The sequence below is a fragment of the Camelus ferus genome, chromosome 11 (genome assembly GCF_009834535.1).
Source record: "Camelus ferus isolate YT-003-E chromosome 11, BCGSAC_Cfer_1.0, whole genome shotgun sequence".
Classification (NCBI taxonomy): Eukaryota; Metazoa; Chordata; class Mammalia; order Artiodactyla; family Camelidae; genus Camelus; species Camelus ferus.
Genome location: NC_045706.1, coordinates 11,059,184 through 11,081,056, shown reverse-complemented (window position 1 = coordinate 11,081,056; position 21,873 = coordinate 11,059,184). Strand labels below are relative to the sequence as shown.

General features: G+C 50.5%; 1 protein-coding gene across 3 annotated transcripts in view; it reads left to right on the top strand.

Moving 5' to 3' along the window:
- GRK5 (G protein-coupled receptor kinase 5) overlaps window positions 1-21,873 on the top strand; it is a 203,128-nt gene that overhangs the window by 130,502 nt on the left and 50,753 nt on the right. For 2 of the 3 annotated variants that reach the window (XM_032490788.1, XM_032490789.1), the window contains 2 exons: window positions 9,264-9,376; window positions 21,607-21,684. In XM_032490788.1, the coding sequence (XP_032346679.1) occupies window positions 9,264-9,376; window positions 21,607-21,684 (191 nt within the window). The remainder of the gene's footprint in view (window positions 1-9,263; window positions 9,377-21,606; window positions 21,685-21,873) is intronic. The other variant, XM_032490790.1, reaches the window with a different exon arrangement.

The following is a 21,873-nucleotide window of genomic DNA, read 5'->3' as shown; positions in this document are numbered from 1 at the left end:
ATGCCATTCTCCCTGCAAGGGAGTATCAAAATTTGTAGCTATTCTTGGCCATGAGGTTAAGGGAGAAGTCAAACCTGACTCTGGGCATCATTGTCCAGAGGGCCCCGTGGTGACAGCATAGGCTTGGCATCCAGCCCAGCTCAGCCCTCCGCCCTTTCCCAGACTCCAGGTCCCTCCTGGGCTTTGACTGCACCCAGTAAATTCAGGTCAGAGAACTGAACCCTTGCAAACAGGTGGGCTGGAAGGGGCTGCTGCACTGGGCCCCCAACAAGCACACTTCAACCCACCTCCCTGCTTCCTCTCACAAATTCACAGACCAGACCCTCCCTCCCCACTCTGCACCCCATCTTCCCTCCCTTCCCTGACCTGGCAGCCCAGGCCCAAACGCCCTACAACTTAGTGGTTTTCACATGTGACTTGTCTAGGTATCTCCACCCTTTGTAAGACCCGGACTTAATAGTTTTGAGCCTACAAAGACATGTGACAAGTACAAGACATTCAGTAAAACTCGAGACCAGAATGAGGGCGACAAAAGGCACAGGAAGATGGGGCTTGGTTTGGGTGTGTTTGTGTAATTGCCATATGTCATTTTTATTCACATGAAAACATCTTTCTTGAAGCAATATGAACCCACTCAGCTGTTGCTAACCAAATACCAAATGTTTCCGTTTTCCTCTCCTGCTCCTTCCAAGAGGCGGGCTGTGAAGAATTGCTGTTACCCGTGATGCTATCTTGCCTTTCAAACGTCAGAGAGCCTTTTCCTCAGAGCAAATGCCTGATTGTTTTTTCCAGCTTTGGCAGGAATTTTTAAGAGAAAGCTGTGCTCAAGTCACTTTTCGGTTTATAGTTTTAGACCTGGAGTGTGGCAAAGTGAGCGGCTCATGGCCTCTGTCTAATCCAGTCTCCTCGAGTGGAATCAGTTTCCCTAAATTGCTTCAGGACCTATCAGGACCTCCCCCCCCCATCCCCCTACACGCCAAGAAAAAACAAAAAACCAAAACCTGGTACTTTGGTAAAATGATGTTAAATAAAATAAAATGAAACAAACAGAACAAAAGAAACCTTTAGTTGGTAGAGAGATGGCTCCAGGAATCAGGAATCACTTTGGGGCACCTCCCACCCCCTCCTGCACAATAAACATGTGGTTTCATTTCCAAGCGCTCCGGTGTGAGCGTTTTCATTTCCTCAGGAAGCTGCCTTTCTTGCTCTTACTTCTGAAATGGAACGTGCATTTTCATTGGCCCAAGTTCAAGGAGTGCCTGGGGCAACAATGAAAATAGTCCCAAGCAGGTTCTGGTCGCCGACACCCCCTCCCTGCCAGCAGTGACTTCTCCTTGCTCCTCTTCCACTGGGGATTGACGCCAAATCGCCAAATTGCCAAATCGGGTGGGGTGGCAGCCTCCCTTGCTTGGGTTTGTAGCCATCTGAGGGGAGCCGTGCTGTCCTTGCTGCTTGGGTTCTGGCCTTCAGTTGGGAAAATCTGGTTACCCTCCAAAGCCTCCACATACCACAGACTCTTAATTAAGAAAGTATGTTCCCATTTCATGTCACTCGAAAAGAATGAAAACAGTGACAGCATTTATTTATCTTCAATATCAATATCGTTCCTGTTTCTAAGTCCACTGGGAGTTATGAGTCTTGAAGGAATTGACTGTGGGTTGTGAGATTTTAACCCTGGCCATGTGCTGTGGGGACACACGTGGCTTCTCTCCGAGAGGGAGGCTCGGAGCCAGGGAGAGAAGGGCCGCAGAGCCCTGGCCCCTGCCCTCCCGGAGCTTGGAGTCAATGGCTCATGCCGGGAGAGGCGGCTTTTGCTTTGCTGTCTTTGGTGCTGATGAGGAGCTGACTCCCTTTCACTGGCTACTTCCCAGTTCCTTTCTGAGTCTTCAGAGAAGTAAAAGTCACCATTTCTTGAACCTTGCAGGGGAGGTATGATGTCTGAATGGCTACTGTTTGCGTAGGACCTGCTCTGGGCTAAGCCTGGGCTGGGCGCTCAGGTGGTTGCAGATCCTTGCGGCCACCGGCTCACTCTGATCTGTGTGATGCGTGAGGAGCTGGGCCTCAGGTTAAGGGATATGCCCAAGGCTAGGTAGCATGTTAGTCCATTTGAGCTACAACAGAATGCCACAGACGGGGTGGATTATAAACAATAGAAATTTATTTCTCAGTTCTGGAGGCTGGGAAGTCCAGGTACTGGTTCATAAACGACCGTCTTCTCCCTGGCAGCAAGGGTGAGGGAGCTTTCAGGGGATGTTTGTTATAAGGGCACTAATCCCATTTTTAGAGGCCCCACCCTCATGACTTAACCACCTCACAGGCCTCATCTCCTAGTACTGTCACATTGGGCATTAGCTTTCTACATATGAATTTGGAGGGGAGGACACAGACGTTTAATCTATAGCAGGGGCCTTCCCAGTGGGCCTGTGGTATGGGTACTGTCAATGGCGTATTATGAAAACAGGCTGGGAGACAGAGGAGGCGCTCAGCCAACACCCAGACATCACAAGGGGCCCCTTGTCTTAGTGCACTCTCTGTTGCTCAACAACTTGGTGTCATGTTCGACTTTTGAGGTAGACTTGGCTTTGCATAGAGACTTCAGAACATGCATGTTGCATACTTGTGTGTGTGTGCCAGCATGCTTGCACGGGTACTCTCAGGAAGTTACCTTCATTACCAAGTAAATTTACTTGCTGACCCCCTCAGTTAACCCTCTGCTCCGATTCCTGTCCCTTTGTGCCTCACCTCCCACCCACAAGCAACCTATCACTTTCCATCTGTTTTATTTCAGCCATTAGCTCTTTTTTAAATTGAAGTGTATTTGTTTACAATATTGTGTAAGTTTCAGGTGTACAGCAAAGTGATTCAGTTATATATATTTTTTCAGATTATATTCCATTATAGGTTATTATAAGATATTGAATATACCTCCCTGTGCTATATAGTAAATCCTTGTTGCTTGTCTATTTTGGGGCGGGGTGGGGTTTAATTCAGTTTATTTATTTATTTAATTTTTTTCAGTGGAGGTGCTGGGGACTGCACTTAGGACCTCGTGCGTGCTAAGCATGTGCTCTACCACTGAGCTATAATACGCCTTCCCCCTGCTTATCTATTTTATGTATAGTAGTTTGCATCTGTTAATCCCATCCTCCTAATTTGTCTGTCCTTCCCTCCCTCTCCTCTTTAGTAACCATAAGTTTGTCTGTGAGTCTGTTTCAGTTTTGTATAGACATCCATTTGTATATTTTAGATTCCACATATAAGTGATATCACATAGTATTTGGCTTTGATTTACTTTACTAAGTATAATAATCTCTAGGTCCATCCATGTTGCTGCAAATAGCAATGTTTCCATCTTTTTTTTAAGAAGCCATTCTCTTTTTAGAAAATTATTATGGTAGGAACATTTAACATGAGATCTACCCTCTTAATAAAACTTTGGGTGCACAACACGGTATTGTGAACTTTAGGCACAGTGCTGGACAGCAGCTCTGTAGAACTTAATCATCTTGCGCAACTGAAACTCTGTACCCATGAAGCAGCGGCTCCCCATTGCCCCCTCCCCCAGTCCCTGGCAACCATTTTACTGTCTGTTTCTATGAGTTTGACTATTTTAGATACCGCATACAAGTGGCGTTATGTGGTATTTGTCCTTTTGTGACGGGCTCATTTCACTTAGCATAATGTCATCAAGACTCATCCGTGTTGTCACATGTGGCAGGATTCCCTTCCTTTTTAAGACTGAATAATATTCCACTGTATGTATATACCACATTTAAAAAATCCATTCATCGGTCGATGAACATTTAGGTGGTTTCCACATCTGTTATGAATAGTGCAGCAATGAACATGGGAGTGCAAGTTCCTCTGTGAAATACTGATTATAATTGTTTTGGATAAATACCCAGCAGTGGGATGGCTGGATCGTAGTAATTTTTTGAGGAACCTCCATACACTTTAAGCTGTTCTTAAAGTCTCCCTGTAGTGGCCACAGACCTAGCCCTGAATCCTCGCCCTAACACACTTGTCCCTGCTTCGCTAAGCCCTCTTGGTTTCTCACCTGGGGATTAATCCCCACTGTGACTTCTCCCAGCCCCTCTCTTCAGCCTCTGGCCCTGTTTCTCTGGCTTTGACCTTCTTCTTCCCCAGCACTCAGCCTCTCCCCTGCCGGCAGTTGGCATTGCCTTGGGGGACCCTGTCACTCCTGTTCCCACGCTCCAGTGAGCCCTCCCAAGGGCAACAGCCCTGAAACTAACCCAACCTCACGAGAGCAGTGTGTGTGCCCTCAGCCCAGACACCTCCCTAGACATTCCCAGGCGTCTTGCATATTCAGCTTTGTTCGATGCTGCCCTGCCCAGCCCTGTCTGTGAATGTGCCTCCCTCCTGCCTGGGCTAGTAAGTAAACTGCTCTGACGAAGAAAAAGACGAAGCCTGTGGAACCTGTCTTCTGTAAGGGTTGCACCCAACAGGGTTCGGAATACAGTGCCCAGAAAGGGCTCAGCCAGTGTCTGTGAACTTGCTGTGGGGAGAGGCGGCTCTGTCTGAGGCACGACTGGAGTTCGGTGTGCTGCAGGAAGGAGTGGCAGTCCTGTCTTCCTGGGCCAGCTGTGGACATGTTTGGGAGGTGTCAAGCCCTTGAAGAAACAAACAACACATGTGGTTTTCTTAAGGCCGATTCAGTTTGGCTTCCCACCAAAGCAGGATCGCAACCGCAGGGGCTGTGCCCTCTCTGCCCAAAGGCTGGGGCTTGAACCACAGGGCAGGAATGGCTCCCACACCAGTGACCTCCTCCATAAATGCCTCGGGCACCCTGTTCCTACCCCGTTTTTGTCCACCTGTCCACGGGCTGCACTCAAATCACTTGTGCTCCGACATCATTGATGCCCGGGTGGGACGGTGAGTCCATTCCAGTCTCCTTGGCCTTAGAGTCCAGCCCTTTCCTGTCTGAGCCCAGCCTGCCTTTCCAGCACATCTCCCCCCACTCTCCTGGGGCAGTCTGCCCTTTGATCAAGGGCACTATAAGTTCAGAGCTTGTAATGAGCTTTCTGGACCCCCTTTTCCATCACCTTCCTCAGGATATGCTGTAGTTTGCCCTGTCCACCAGACCGATATTACTGTGGCCGAGGTTAGATGTCACATCACAAAGACCACACCCTATTCTTGGTCTCAGCTGACGGCCAGCTATTCACTCCAAGCCTGTTCCTGGATCCTTACCTTGCCAGTGGGTATAGGTATGTCTCCGCCCGCCCACTCATCCGCACCCTCTTCAGGTGTTGAATTCAATACGAGAATCTGAAAATTGAAGGAAATTTCTAGTATCAAAAAGCAGAAGACCTTGGAAGAGAGTTTGTTGAATGAATGAATGAAGGACCCAAAGGAATGAGGCTGGAATGATTAGATGATTGGTGAATACTTTGGGAGCAGGGAGCCTGATGCTCTAATACCTTACATAGTGACAGGCTCTTCCTGGCTTGGAGGGAAAGACCAATGAGGCATGTGGCCAAAAGCAGGATTTTCATGTTCAGAAGAGCTGGTGTGTATGTGTGTGTGGACTGTGCAGGTGTGCACGGCATCCCGGGGTCCTCCTACCCTGAGAGAGAGAGATTCAGAGCAGAGAGAAAGGACTCTGCCCCTCTGTCCTGGGTCCTCCTTCCCACCAGCCCCAAGAGGACACCTTTGGGAGAAGGGCTGCGGGCAGGGCCCCTCTGAGCTGGATTTCAACCACGTGGCTGGCTTCTGTAGACACTGGTCAGAAAGGGTCCACTCTGAAGATGTTACAGAGTTCTTATGCTTCCAATTTCAGTGTCGTCTAACTTTCCAGAAGCGACCTGCCCCTAGGACTTGACGCGTCAGGATCTTTGACCTGCACCTTCTCCTGTCAGTTTGATCAATCCCCGAGTTAGTATTTGTCTTTCTGTGGCCTCATTCTCCATTTCTAAAGGAACTGCAGGCTTTGCGCTTGGATTCTGGTGGTGGTGCTTCCTCAGAAGAGAGGCCCATTTATCTTTATTTAAAGCTGAGAAAAGAATCCGAATACATGATTACTGGTCCTTTTATTTCATCCTGGGCTTCCAGTGTGTGGCTTTCTTGCCTGGGATTTTCTGTACAGCTGGGAGAGGCATGGAACTGAGGTGCTGACAGCTTGTGTTGGAATCACATGGTGTTTACTGTGCTGTGAGTTTATAACGGCCTTGTTTCCATACTGACAGCACACGCCATATGGAGAGAAAAAATACCATCAGATGAACCCTTGAGGAATCACAGTATGGGACGTGAAATCTCATAATTGCTTTTGGAAGTTGGGGAGGGCCCCTTGTTCAAATCACATCAGCAGTGTGGCGCTCTCTGCCGTAATTGAATAAAACTGGGGTTTGACACGAGGTAATTGACTTTGTTCTGTGTTTGTGCTGGGGAGGCTCAGCTGATTGGGAGAGGACGGGGAAGTTTGTTTTCCTCACCTTGGGGGGTCAGGTTGAGTGGGTGCAGCGAGAACGCAGGCGGTGTCTGTGCTAACAGGTGCGGGCTACAGACCTGTCACCCTCCGGGCTCCCTCCTCCCCAGACTCCCTACAGTGGGTGATGATAACACTCATCTCACTTGACATTCTGTCACTGTCACTTGGGATCTTGTCTGCTCACTCACACACCCACCCCCTTTCCAACAGAATCCAAGATCCCTGAGGGCTAGGACCACATTCCATTCCCCCCCAACCCCCGACCGCCACTGATCCTGGCACAAGTCAGGTGGGTTAAATGTTTGCTGGAGTGGCTATTCCCGAACCATCTGTGCATGGAAAGGTAGGCTGAGTTAAGACAACGGTTCAAGGCTAGTTTCAGCCCCCAGACCCCTTGAGTAGGGGGCCAAGGGGAGACTTGCAAGATGGCTCATCCACTCTCATCCAAGTATCCGATCAAGACAGAATGAGAAGTTTGTGAGTGCCTTCTGATACACAGTGTACTTAGAACTGACAGATTCCTGCAAAAACAGGCCTTGCCCTCAGGCAGTTTACCCGAAGGAAGTGGGCTGTAAAACTCTGCAGCCCTAGTCACTTGCTCTTTCAGTTGCAAGAGACAAAAAGCCTGGGGGTGGATATTGCTCAGCACTAGAGCACGTGCCTAGCATGCACGAGGTCCTGGGTTCAATCCCCAGTACCTCCATTAAAAAAAAAAAAAGACAAAACCCCAACACCACTGGCTTAAGCAGAGACAGGTGGACAAACGTGCAGGAGCCGGGAGGGCCGCAGCTGGCTGCCTGCTGGGGCTCCGGTGATACTGGATATTCGCAGCATCAGGCTTCTGTCTTCCCCACTCAGCTGTCTCTCCCCTGTGCTGCCGTCATTCTCTGTGGGCTCTCACTGTCTGGTGGGAAAGACAGTTATGTCAGCTCTTGGCTCACCAATCCTAAGGCCTTGTCATCCCAGAGGGGAACAAGTGTCTTTTTTCTGGGAGTTCTAGCAAAAACCCTGGAAGGACTCCAAGGCCCCCCATCGCGTGCCTTCAGCCTACCATTGTGGCCGTGAGACAGGTCTGATTGGCCAGGACTGAGTCACGTGCCCATCCCTGAGGCTTAGGAGGGCTTGCTCCCTTAGAACTGTAGGTTGGAATTTTACAGACTCAGGGAGAGGAGGTTCCCCAAAGGAGGGGAGATGAAACAGACCAAAAACCCCACTTCCACAATGACAATACCCGGTGTTTATTAAGCAATTGCTATGTACCAAGCTCTGGTCTGAGGCCTTTCTCTGCATTGTCTTATTGAATCCTCACGCTGATCCTGGGACATAGGTACATTCTCAGTTTGCAGATGAGGAAACTGAAGGATAAAATGTCAGGTCAGTTGCCCTGAGGCACACAGGCACTGAATGCTGAGGCTGGGATTTCCATATGAGTGATGGCTGCACCTCCCGTGGATAAACTGTTTGGGTGTGAAAGTGAGAGGGCGTGATGGTTCTGTCCCTATCTCCTTGTTGTGTTCTGGGTCTCCAAGGAACCGCCCTCTAAGGGGATGATTGATTGTCCTGGCTCCTCCTCTACACCAGGCAAGGATGTAGTCCTTCCTTACCTCCAGGTAGCTCTCTGAACTGAGGTCTACCTCACCCTCTTCCTGGTTTCCCCACAAAGTCACCTAACTGTTCCCAGTGCAGCTGCAGAATCAAGGGGCTAATTTTCAGTGCTTGAGAGGGTCCAAGGCAACGTGTCTCAGCCAGATCTTTGAGCATCTTTCTAGCCAGAGAAAGCCTCTTGCAGAGTCATCGCAGGAAGAGCCACAGGGGACCCTCCCATCTTACCTCCAACATGCCCCTTCATTTTTCAGAGGAAGACTGAGGCCCAGAGGAAGCAAATGAGTTGCTTGAAGTCACACAGGAAGTCATTGGCCAGAACTCTGGTCTCTAGGCCCCTGGGCTTCGAGTCTTGCATTGTATTTCGTCTTCAGAACTCTCTTGGCTACCAAGTGACTGAGACCGGTCACTTCCTGTCCCTGTGCCTCTATCCTCAGCTGGAAAATGCAGGGTTTTCATCATTTGAAGCATTTTAAGACTGGGCTTTGCTCCAATTGGGAAAATATGAATTTTCTTTTACTGTATTTATTAGGATGTTTTGAATTACAAGTCCTTTTTAAATTTTTTCAAATTGCCCTAAATACTGTTCATAAATAAGATTTTCAGATGTGGTTTGGGCTGCAGGCGTGGTTTGATCCAGAGATTCATGTCTTCACCAGAGCAACTACTCATAATTTTCCCAGCTCTGACCTCCTCTGTATGTCAGCCTCATCATCACAGCAGCATTTTTTTTTTTTTTTTTTTTTGCAGTATCAAGAACACTGCAACAGACTCTGGCCTCACACCCATGCACCCCAGCACCAGAAGAAAAGAAAGCACCTTGGCTTAGCATGCCCAGACAAAGTCTGTGGTTCACTCTCATTTTACTGGCTTGGGTTACACGCCCGCCACCCTTAGCCAGTGGAATGTGATGTGCTGATCAGCCAGCCAGGGGCAGAGTCATAGTCCGTAGAACTGTTGGCATCCCCATACCAAATTCAGGGCGTCAGAAAGGGAGTGGGCTGGGGCGTAGAGGCTAGGTCATAACTGGTGCCTTTTTCTATGCTAACCATGACCCTTTTGAGTCTACAGAGCCTGGAGATAGATAAGGGGTCCTGAGAGTTTGCCGGTCACCTTGCTCCGTCCATCTGGGGCGAGGATCCAGGTGTGGGTGGATGGCCCTGCCTGGCCCTCTCCGGGTCTCACCACATTCTTCTTTTCTTGTCTCCAGACAGAGATTACTGCAGTTTATGTGACAAGCAGCCAATTGGGAGGCTGCTTTTCCGGCAGTTCTGTGAAACCAGACCTGGGCTGGAATCTTACATTCAGTTCCTGGACTCAGTGGTAAGTCCCTGCTCCTGAGGGTGGGGGAAAGTGGGGAGCACTTTGACCTTCGATCAGTAATCAACTTTGTCCAAAGGAAAATAGACCACATGGCTTAGATGGATGAAGAATAAACTTGTTGCTTAAAACATTGCCAGTGCATACTTTGAGAATGCAGACTTGTCTCCAGGTCATCACCTGCTGTGTGGCCGTGGGGGGCCACCTCCTGCTCTGGGCCTCGGCTGCTGCTGCTTTTACATGAGGTTCTGTCTGTCCTCTGATTTGGGGAGCCTGGGTTATTATGCGATAGTGTCTAGGAAGTTGGGTGATTTTCCCAACACCCCAAAGTAGCTCTTGGAATCCATGGTCCCTTCTTCCAACTAGGAACCCGTTTTCTAAAGTTCCAAAGCTTGTGTTTGTTTGTAAACTTGTTTACCGTCTGCTTACCCATGAGAATGCAAGCTCCCTGAGGCCAGGACCCTGGGCTTCCTGCCTAGCATTTGCCCAGCACATACAGGCATCCAGTAAATGTTTGCAGGAGGAATACATGTCGGTCATTTCGAGCCAATCTGACAGCTGCTGGCTGCATTTGCTGCTGGCCCACGTGGCCATGACTGACTCCAGGCTGACTTCCTCCAGATGTACTGGTCATTCATTTGTTTAACACATGCTGATTGATCTGCGTGGGCTTTTAGAACAGGACGTAGAAACATGCCTGAGTTCTTCAGCACTTGGTCAGGAGGGCAGGGCGCCTCAGCCTGGCATGCTTCCTTTTTGGGTGTCTATCCAAGGAAGTGGGAAAGTGAAGGATGGGGTCAATCATGAAAGGATTGGGAGCATCCAGGCCCCCCTTTCCAAGGCAGGGGGTCATGATGCTGTTGCTTCCTAGAGGCCCTAATGCCATCATTGGCTGCAGCCATCCTGACCTCTGTCTTGGTTTGGGGGATAGCCCTGTGGAGCCCCAGTTTCTGTGTCTGCTTCAGGGTCTCAATGTGGATCTCTAGACCCACTGGCCAAACTGTCCACTGAATGTCTCCACTGGACGTCACATGGGCCCCTCAAAGTCAACACATCCTAAGCAAACTCAGCACCTTCCCCCGCCCAGGCCACCACAGCTACCAGCCCTGACAAGGCCCCTGTCCCAGTGACCAACACCCCACCGTCACCCAAGCCTGAAAGCTTTGTGTTATCCTTGACCCCTCCCTTTCCGTCATTCCTTACCTAACCCGATCTAGGACCATGTGCCTGGATCCTTGACCTCACCCGACCCTGTTCCATCCCCTCTGGCCTCCGTCTTAGTCTCCGTGTAAATAGGCTCTCGCGGGTCTCGTACAAGGGATGACGACAGTTCTCAGCCTGGGCTGAGCAGTAGAAACACCTGGGAGTCTTAAAAAACACCAATGCCTGAGCTGAAGCCCAGACCCATTAATTTGAATCTCTGGGGATGGAGCCTAGTATTTTCATAACTTTTTATTATGGAAAATTTCGAACTATAAAAAGTGAAAGTCTACGGAATAGCATAATGAACCCCCATGCACCCTTCACCCCGCCTCAACAGCTACGAACTCCAGGCCAATCTTTTTTCGCCCACATCCTCTCCTCTGTAGCATTTTGCAGCTGATCTCACTTACGTCATTTCATCTGTGAACATTTCAGGATGTATTGCTAAGCGATGAGGTCTCTTTAACCAAAAAACCCCATAATACCATTATCACAGCTATAATAATAATAATAATAATAATAATAATAATAATAATGATAATAATAATAATAATTCTTTATCATCATCAAATTAGTCAGTGTTCAGATTTCTGATTTTCTCATACTTTTTGTGAATGCATGTTTTCACGGTTTATAACTATTTCCAAGGGCGTCCCAGAGTGTGAATGTTGTGTTCTCACCCCCATGTGTCATTTAATAGGTTCCTCTGTATTTCTTGTAAATTGCTCTTTGAATCTAGAAACTTGGTCAGATTCGGTTTCACCTTGGCAGTGGTGGGACTGACTTCATAAGTCATTTCATGCTCTCTTGCTCGGGGACTTGCAGTATCTGGTTGTCTGTCTTTCTGCGACAGCAGCAACTGTTGATATTCAGGACCTAATGTGTTGATTAATTAGAGGTCGTAACAAGGGGCATTCTAAAGTCTGTCATTCCTCCTTCATTTGCTAACTGGGAAACACTTCCTTTCAATTACTGTTTGGTTACCCAGTGGTAAAGTTCATACAGGAGATGCTTGATTCTTTCCCTATGTTTATGTTTTCAAAGGACCAAATTGGCTCGCCGGCATCTTCCAATGCTAGTAACCAGTTGGAGTTTTAAGTGCGTGGATATTAACATGGGGGCATTTGGATGCATTGGTGCCCCGTGGTCTCATCTTTGGCCTGTGGGAGCCCTTCAGGTTGGCTTCTGAACCCTTGGGAGGACCCCAGTAGACACTGGCAGCCTCCTTGCTATCTGGTGTGATGTGATGTTTTGGGCTCGTCTTGTATGTTTCCTGCCCGGCACTTAGAGTTCATCATTGCTCCAAGGATCTCTGCTTCCTTTTCCTGGGAAATTGTACGTGGAGACTACAGTTTAGCACTAGGGGTGCTCATTACCGCTGGATTGGCCATTGTTGGGGGCTGGCATTGGCAGTTTTTAAATCTCCCAGGACTGTACTGTGTGTGTGTCCAGGGTTCGGAAACACTGACATTCAGGATGAAGTCCAAGTTCTGCGGCTGACTTACCAGACCTTCCACCCACGGGCCCCTGCCCGCCCTTTCATCCCTGGCCTTCTCCAGGTCTTTCTTGAGCCCTGCATTCCTGGCCCCCCACCTGCTTGTGGTGGCTCTGACTTGCCAGGCTGATTAAAACCTCTCGGCCCTTACTCCCCACCTCTCGCTGCCTGAAATGCTTCCCAGGCCCCCTCTGCCTGGTGAGCGCCTGCCTGCTCGTCACCCCCGCACTCTGCTCTCAGAAGCCTTCCTGGTCCGCCCTCTCTCCCCCTGTGCTCCGTGCTCCAGGTGCTCGTGGTGAACGCACCTGAGCCTCGTTACTGCACGATGCCGGCAGAATGGTGGGTTGGGAAAGTGCAGGCTCCCGAGACAGACCGCGGGGCAGTGCTGGCGCCATCCCAGCTGCCACTGAAACCGTGGGCAGGCGCTCAGCCTCTGTGCCGCACGCCTTCACCTCTAAGCGGGGACATAGTTGTACCCGGTAGTGGTGGAGGTGTTGAGGGGAGACGGAGCTCACACTGCTCAGGGCAGTGTCCCGCACGGTCCAGATGTCGCCAGCACAGCTTCGTTTGTGTGCCTGCCTCTTCCACTAACTGGAAGTCTCTTGGCAGGACAGACGTAGCTCATCACCTCTGAGTCCTCACAATGCTGCACCTGACAGGTGGTTGATGCTCAGGACTCGGGGCCACTGGGGGCTGGTGACGTGCCCAGAGTCACACTGAGAGTGAGTGGCAGAGTGTGGCCTGAACCAGCTCTCCCAGCCCCTAGTCCTATCTCTTTGCTTCACGTCGTGCTGCCTCTGCGGTGACAAATTGGGCCCGGCTTCCCAGCATCTGCGGTGGGGTAGGCTCGTTGTTTGAAGCAGACCTACCATGAATCCTTCTGCAAAGTGACCCATCAGTCTCCCCAGGAACCTGTGCAGTGACACGCTATTTCTCCCAGATTGGATTTTCTCAAAGCAAGACCCAGAAGTATGGAAAGCCAAGCCTCCATGATTCTGTCTCAATCCCACTTCAGTAGCCAGGCTGGAGGGTTAGGGTGTCTGTTTTGTGTGTGAACAGGCAGGTTTAGGCCCATTACACACCCTGGGGGACCCACCTTTATAAGGGTCTTTGTGGCCATCAGACTTGGGGGCTACTTGCCAAGAATGCCTCCAAAGCCCACCTCACAGGCTCCTGGAGGGTTCACAATGCCAGGTGGCTTGAGGAGCCCTTAGCAGGCCCTGGGTCTTCGTTTCCTTTCTCCATGGGGTCACAGAACTATGACCCTGGCAAGGCTGTCACTTGGGGCAGGAAGAGAAGCCCCAGTCTCATGTTCCCAACCATTCTTTTGGTCTTTCCTTCATTTAACAAAAGTACTGTCTGCCAGGCACTGTTCTAGGCCCCTGGAATAAATCGGTGAATAAAATGGACCAAGATCTCTGTCCTCGTGGTGTTTACATTCTATTCAGGGAGAGGTGGGTCACCAACAACAAGCAAAATGCGTCAATGATGTGGAATGTTAGGAGGTGATGCATGGGACAGGAAAAGGAAGAACTAGGGCAGGTTAAGGGGTGCAAGTGGGCAAATGGGGGACTGCTTGTAGTGTTAAGCAGGGTGGTCAGCAGAAAGACCTTTGGAAAGGTGACACTTGACAGAAGGTGAGAAGGTGTTGAGGAAGTTGGCAGGTGAGGATATGGTGGCGGAGCACGTGGGCTGGGGAACAGTGCAAAGGCCCGCAGGCAGGGTGTCCATGGCCAGAAGGGAGCGAAGGGAGCCAGGGCAGAGGGGATCTAGGAGTTGACCATGCAAGACCTTGTACCATTAAAGAACTTTGATGTTGAGTGAGGTAGGGGAGCCACTAGAGGGTTCAGAGCAGAGCAGTGGCATGGTCTGATTTAGGTTTTTATTTTTATTTTATTTTATTTTTAAAATTTTTTTTTTGTGGAGGGAAGAGGTAATTAGGTTTTTATTTATTTATCTTTAATAGAGTTACTGGGGCTTGAACCCAGGACCTTGTGCGTGCTAGGCGTGCACTCTACCACTGAGCTATACCTCCCCCCGGATTTAGGTTTTTAAAGGCTCCCTCTGGCTCCTGTGTTGGGAGCAGGGTATGGGGGGCAAGGTGGGGAGTGGGGAGCTTGAGCTGGTGGTCACTCAAGCCAGCATGGAAGCAGCCAGCCACAGTGACAGGTGGTAGGATTTGGGGCCTGTTCTGAAGGCAGAGTTAACAGTGTTTTCTGATGCCCTGGGGGTGAGAAAGAAGAATTGGGGATGACTTCAGAGTGTTGACCCGCACAAGTGGGAGGATGGAGTGAGGGTGAGGCTGTAGGAGGCTCATTTAGGGGAAGGTCTGGAACTTCATTTTGGGCACAACGCAGCTTCAGATGTCTAACTGGCATCCCGGTGGAGATGTTCGAGGGGAGGTGGGTGTTGAAATCTGGAGTTTGTGAGAAAGGTCTGGGCTGGAAATAGCAAATTGGGAGTTGTCAACATAGAGCTGGTATTTAGAGCCACGGGCTGGATGAGCTCACCAAGGCGATGAACCTGATGGAGGAAGGAGGTGAGGACCAGAGTCTGAGCCCTCGACCTAGGCTCCTCCCCATCTGGAAGAGATGAGGCATCGGCAGCTCTAGGACCTGTCTGGAGAGTGGATGAGGCAGAGCAGGGCAAGGCTAAACCCAGGAGCCAGTGGAATTTTCCAGCCACGTGTCTTTTTAGACACTTACAGTCGGTTTGAGAAGAAGAAGAAAAAAATCCAATGGATGCCTATTTTCATTCCTGGTTGTGCAGACGTTCTCTTTTGCTGGGCCTGCACCAAGAGCTTTCTTTTGGAAAGGAAAAGGGAGTCTGGCTGCCTGTGTTACCGCGACGAACGCTCTTTACACACGCCTTAACGAAGCCGCCACTCACGAGAGGCCCCCCCCCCGCCCCCTCGCGTTTTTTTGTCTGCATCTTTGGGAATTAGCAAGGCCTTTCACCGCCCATCCTGACGTCAAATGACCAGCCTTTGGAACACCTCTTTTACGCACGAAGACTTTATTAAGTTTTCCAGAGCTGGCGCGATGCTCGTCTGAAATACGTTTTTTTCTTCCGTCCTGACTGGAACTCCGAGGAGGGGGAGCTGGCGGTGCCCTTGGTGCCCACGCTCCAGTGCCCTCTGGCTCAGCCAGTGCCGTCCACACTGTTCCCACCTCTGTGTTGAATTTCTACCAAGTGGAGTTTATTTAAAAAATAGCCTGTCCTTGTCGGGCTCTGACTGTAGCCCCCAGGGAAGGCTGCTCCGCTGCACAGACCTAACGTCTGAGATTCTCAAGTCAAACAGGAGACGCTGGCTGCTTTAAGATGGGGCCTCAGTGATTTCGGGCGCAGCAGAACCGTTTGTGCACCATTCATCAGACTGCAGGGGTAATTCGGCCCTTAGTCGTGATGGTCGAGCTGCTTCTGGGAGCCCAAGAAAGACCCCCCCATTGCCCTCCCACAGAGAAATGGAGTCAGTGACCTGAGTCAAGACTTCAGGTAGATTTGGCTTCTGGAGGGTAAAGAAGACTTGCCCAGCTGGTCAGAGGATCAGAAGGGGTTCCAGGCTCAGGTCAGCCTCCACAGGCCAATAGGGTTTTGCCATGGACCTCTTAAAGAGTGACGTACTTCTTCTCTAAATCGTTTTCTGGGAGCCTTGATGGCATTCCAGCTCATTTGAAACCCTGCCGTCCCCAAGCTTGGGTGTAACTTAAAGTCTTCAGGTCTCTTCTCTTTGGGGAAAGTTTGGCAGGTTGGCAGATACTCAACCAGATTTACTCAGCACACATCTATGAGCTGTCTCCAGTATGTCACACTGTTCTAGCAGTTGGAAACTACAGAGTGAGCAAGAGAAGTTTCTGCCCTCATGGAACTTACTTTCTGATTAAACAAAATGTCAAAAACAAAAGAAAGAACATTTTTTAATGACATGCGACATTAGCTATGACTTCAGGTAGCTGTCAAGTATTCATTATCTATTGCTGGGTAAGAAATTCCCTTAAAACGTAGCAGCTTGGAACAATAATAAATATTATCTCACAGTTTCTGTGGGTCAAGGTTTTGGGAATGGTTAACCGGGGTGCTACTGGCTCAAGGTCTCTCTAAAAGTTATATCAAGATGTTGGCTGGGAATATGAAACCGAATATATGTACATATATGCATGACTGGGACATTGTGCTGTACACCAGAAATTGACACATTATAACTGACTGTACCTCAATAAAAATAAAATAAAATGAGGGGGAAAAAAAGATGTTGGCTGGGGCTGCAATCATCTGAAGGCTTGATCTGTTTCCAAGCTTATGCACACGGCTGGCAGGATGGTGTTGGCTATTGGCTGGAGGACTCAGTTGTCTTCCATGTGAGCCTCTCCATGGATTGCTTGAGTGTCCTCAGAACATGGCTGGGTTTCCCCAGAGTGAGTGATCAAGAAGCATGGTAGAAGCTGCAGTGTCTTTTATAACCTGGTCTCGGAGGCTCCATCCTGCCATATCCCTAATATTGCAGTGGTTACATAGGTTAGCTCTGTTCGGTATGGAAGGAGCGTTCTCAAGAGCATGAGTACCAGAAGGCGAGGATTATTAAGGGGTCCATCTTGGAGACTGGTGACTACACATACGAGGTTACAACAAATGGAATTTCATATCAGGAAATACTGAAAAGCACTCCAAGCCATTCACTAGCCCAGACTATGGAAAATCACTTGAAACTAGTGGGCTATCACCTGGTTTAGACATGCCTGGTTATCCTGAAATTTTATTGTAAAATGATTTGAGGTGCCTCACCAGGGGAACTAAGTATTCTGTTTCTCGTATTTTTGAATCATGCCTAGTATCTGTTTTTGTCTTTCTGTCACTGCTGTGATCTCCCAAAAGAAGGAGGGTAGAGGGTAATCATTCTTTACATGGACATAGAGACCTGCAGTAGAGTTAGTAGAGCCAGACCCTGGGAGCAGGGTTATCTTGAAAAAGTACCACTTAATATAAGTTCATATAGTGGACATCTATGGGATTGTCCAGGCTCCTGGGTGCCCCATCTATACTCCCAAACAACTTGACTCTCCTAGAAGCTGCCATGTTCTTCATGATTGACCTGCAAACCACAGCTGATTGGAGCAGGGATGAGCCTGTCAGCCAATGCAGGCCAATGAATTCTTTCTCTGGGATTTATAGACTTAAAGGGAAGTCATTCTCCGGTAGAGGAGGCTTTAGAATAAAACATGGCCGTTGACTGAATGTTTCCTACCACTGGAGCAAGCCAGGCAGCACTGAAGGAAAATGAGGCCAACACACATGCTGCACACACAGAGACGAGAGTGGGTTCCAGAAGTGCTCATGTCCCTGGTTCCTGGTGCTCTGGGCCAGGCTGCATTTCCCCTTTCCCTACAGTTTGGTTGTTCAACCCATCCTTGGATTCCAGGAGCCCAGAGATGGCAGTTTTGACTGAATCAGGCTAGGCTGGGATTCTTTTCACTTAGAACCAAAAGAATAACAGGAAGAGACAAAGGCCTCTGCATGTGACCTTATAAGCCCTGGTGGGGAGTGAGGACAGAGAAGTATTCTGGAAGCTGGGAGAGGAGGAGGAGCAGGTCCGGGGTGGGGGGGCGGGGGTGGAGAACCACCCAGGGCTGAGGCTCTGGGGAGAAGAATGATTAGTGGACAGGAGGGGAGAGCACAGCTCCCCCACCGTGGGACTCTGGCAGCAGCTGGTAAATCTGTCACCTCCCACCCTGGGGAGAGGGTCAGCACCCTCCCCTCCTAACTTCTTTTCTGAATTCACCCACCCCAGGATGTGTCTCTCAAGCTGGTAGCTGTGGTGCCACCGCCTTGGGGTCACTCCTGCCACTCTCAGTGTGTACTCCACGTGGCCAGGGGTCCTCTCCTCCCTCCCTTCTTTCTCTCCATTGAATCTGGGCCATGGAATCCCTTCCTGACCCAGGCCCAAGAGGGCTCCTCATATGGCAAACAGAGATGAGAGAACACTCCGCCTGTCCAGGTGGGCACAGGCTGTGGGGCTGACCCTGGGGGTCCTGGGGATGCACCCATCTGCAGTGCTGCTTCATTCTAGCTGGGGGTTTGGGAGAGGGCAGGCAGTGCCAGCCCTCTGAGGGATTGTTCAGGGTATCAGTGAGGGTCCTGGCCAGAGAAGGATGGCTCACTCACATATGAAGGGCTGGTGACAGAGAGCCGGGCAAGGGAGGGAAATCAGTACTGGCCCATGTGCTACGTCTGAACCTTCACCACCTCTAGCTCTGCAGGGACAAGGAAGGGGACTGATATAGGAATGGGTGGGAGCCTGCAGGAGGGGTGTCCAGGAACCCACGGTGCCCAGGCAGGGAGGGAGCCAGCAGGTAACTCCCCACCGTCACTCGCCTGCCCTGCAGAAGGAGAGTGGCTCCGGAGGGGCAGACGGAGACCCCCGTCCTCATGGTTGGCACAAGCAAGATGCCGAGGCCAACGTGGGTGGAGCTGGGTGTTCCTCCAGAAAGGGCCGCGGTGAGCAGCTGCCAGCCAGGCGCGTCACTTGTCCCCGCCACGAGGACTCTGGAAAAGCTGACCACATGGGTAATTACAGAAGCCGGAGGTGGCAAGACCTCAGAGCCACTCTGACTTCATCTTCCTGTTGGGGCAGGAGAAGGGCTCCCGGGAGGAGGAGGTGACATCTAAAGTTAGTCAGAGGCCGAGAGGAATTCAGCTCAGACTCTGCTCTTTGAACCAGTGCCGGCTTCTTTGAAAACGTGGCAAGTCCCCTTGCGCTGGTTTCCAATCTTCACATTTTAAAAAATCATCTGAGGCAAGTATGTTTTAATAGCAGGGACATATTTTCATTAGCATTTTCTGAGATGGATGATGCAATCAGATCAGGCCAAGAGAATGAAATAGTAGGTTTATAAACTAGGATGTACACAGATGCTTATACTCATCGGCAGGCACAGATACAGAAATCATTCTTTTTCCCTTAAACCCAATGTAGTGTTTTGCTCTTTGTGTTACAGCATCTCCTCCCCAGAGGCCTTTCCTGTGTTTGGCATAAGTCACAGTGTAAAGAGAAGGCTCGTTAAATGCCTCCCCCGGTTGGCACTGTGGATCTATCTGGGGAAGAGAAATACCCTCTGAGTGGATTGGCATAGGAGCTCGTTGGCGCTGGCTATTGGGGTTGAGCTCTGGGCACGAGGAGGTTTCAAATGGGCAGTACAGCAGGGAGGGCAGTGTGTGCCCCTCTGTTGGCGGAGGGGCCAAGCCCACCACCCTCTCTGGTTGTGGGGAGCTCTTATGGGGGGTAGATCGTGGGGGCACCCCTGCATGTGGTTTACCTCTCTGTTCATTGAAATCGTTGTCTAGCTGCCATTTCCAGAGCCAACCCTAATTGTAAAATTCTCGGCTGTTGGCCCAATGCAACCTCTTATTTGCTGCTTATGTTTTCTGGTTTAAGCTGATTTCAGCAGCTTTTGCCCGCTACCTGGGCAAGGGTGTTCCCATAGCAGTGGGTTCCCGGGTGGTCCCCCCGCCTTGGGTCGTGTGATCTGCCTGAGCTCTGCCCGCACAGCCGAGCCACCCTTGTGCCTTCTCTCTGTAGGTGGCCTCTCAGGACGGGTACCCCATGAGCCCCTCGCGGGGGTCACCGTGGAGACATGGCCTGTCACTCCAGGTGACTTAATCAGTGTGGAAAGCCCAGCTGAAAGCCTTCTGTTGGTTTTCTGCCTCCCAACACAAATGCTCTTCAAGTGGTGGTGACCTGACATGGACTCTCAAAGAAAGGCCTTTTGATCCCGGGCTGGGGATGCCTGTCCCCGCGTGCTCCCGGCTGCCTCCCTGTGGAACTGTGGCGCCCAGCTGCCCAGCCCGGCCTCTGCTGGGAGGCAGCTGACCTGAAAGTGATGTTATTTTTTTTTAACGTGGGTTTTAGTACCCAGAGCAATAATATTTTCAGCTGGTTACTGAGGCTGATCAGTGAGCCTCAGGCCTCCAGTTGGTTAAATAGAGCCGCCTTTACAGATGTATTTTGGGACAGTGCGAATCCAGGGTTCTGCATGGGACTGAGTTACCCCAAAAGGTGGTCGGCCATTTGCCTGTGGCCTGGGCCCTGCAAAACAGTCTGGGTACCTTCCCGTGGTGCCAGATCACCAGGCGGGGTTTCCAGGGCAGCTGGACACCGGGAGCTTCTCTCCTCACCCTGGAAAACGGGTGGGCAGTTGTGTCCTAGAACCCCCAGGCCCTTTAGTGATGCAGCCCCAGCCTGGGAGGGTCTTCCGGGCTGATCTGGGGAGAAATTGGACCCTAGACTCTGGGTTGAGAGGTTGCCTTGAGCCAGACCAGGAGGGCTGGGGGGTCTGACTCCACAGTGAGAGGGCTTGGGAGGGAGTTCCAGTCCGTTTGTGCTGATGTCATTTCCTCTTTTGAAATAGCTGTACTTTTGGACCGAGGCTGACAAATCCTTGGGTGGTGGATTTTGAAATGGTTATAAACAATTTGCAATTAGTTCCCTTGTTTAAATGAGAAAGGCAGGCTCACCCAGGCTTTTCCTTACCTTGAGGCCTTTTATCCACTTGGCAAGTGGATCAGATGTGAGTGAGGGAGCCCCTCTTGGCTCAAGGAAAATACAACGGTCTTGTCTTACAAGGTTTCACTTCTTTAGCCCCTGGATCCCACTGGCTTGGCCAGCGATCTGGATCCTAAATTCCTTGGTGTTGTTGAGAAAGAGCTTCAGGCTTAGAGGTCCAAGTCCCAGCCCTGCCACCTCCCCCTGAATGACCCTGGGCAACTTACTGAACCTCCCACTCTCCATATGTGATGAAGGGTTATGCCAGCAGCTCCTGCTCTCTCACATCACTACCTGGGCTCTTTTTGAGGTTCAGATGAGCATCTGAAAAATCTCCATATGTTCACTTTATAAGCTGAAAAGCTGTAAAAGATACAGCATCCGTATGATTGTCTTCTCTTGGACAGCGCAGTAGTAACAATGGTGATAATTATGGCCACTGTTAATTGAGTAGTTACCATGTGCCTGGCTTTATCACATTCTCACTGCACAGTTGCCTTCCATGTAGGTGCTTTTTCCATCTGCATTGTATATGGACAGTGGAAACTGTCCAAGGTCCCGCAGTTTGTAAGGTCTGAGTGACCTCAGGCAGCCTCTCCGGGGCCTTCTCGTTTGGTGGCTCTGTTTTCCAGTGGAGTCCTTTGCTTTATCTAAGTTGGTGATTCTCAACCCCAGCTGCCTGGGTGCTCAGCCCCCATCGCCAGAGGGTCTGACCCCGCTGGTGTAGGGTGGGGCCAGAGCACAGCATTTTCTCCCCAGTGATTCCAACGCACTGCCCAAGAGAAGACGTGCTGTTCTAAGCCAGAGTCCAGGATGGGGCAGGGCAGGCTGGACTGGGCATCAGGTCTCCTCCCCTCTCTGGGCCTCAGCTTCCTGCCCTGCAGAAGGAGGGCATTGGTCAGGTGACCTCCAGGGAGTCCTCTCCAGGGGCCTCTAAGGTTCTCTGACTATAAGAAGCTCGTCAGCAAACCTATTATTGTTCTTTTCCTTCTGTTTTAGGCAGAATATGAAGTTACTCCAGATGAAAAGCTGGGGAAAAAAGGGAAGGAAATTATGACCAAGTACCTCACCCCAAAGGTAAGAGGCCCCCAAACCCCACAGCAGGAGGAATGGGAGGACTTACCCAGGAATATGGACCCAGATCTGTGCCAGGCCGTGTGGGGAGCACCTGGCCGACGGCTGCCATTGGTCACCAGATCCAGAATTCTCCTCCTCCCCCAGAGGGCACCCAAGCCTGGCAGGGCTGAGGCAGGTGGGCCAGGCCAA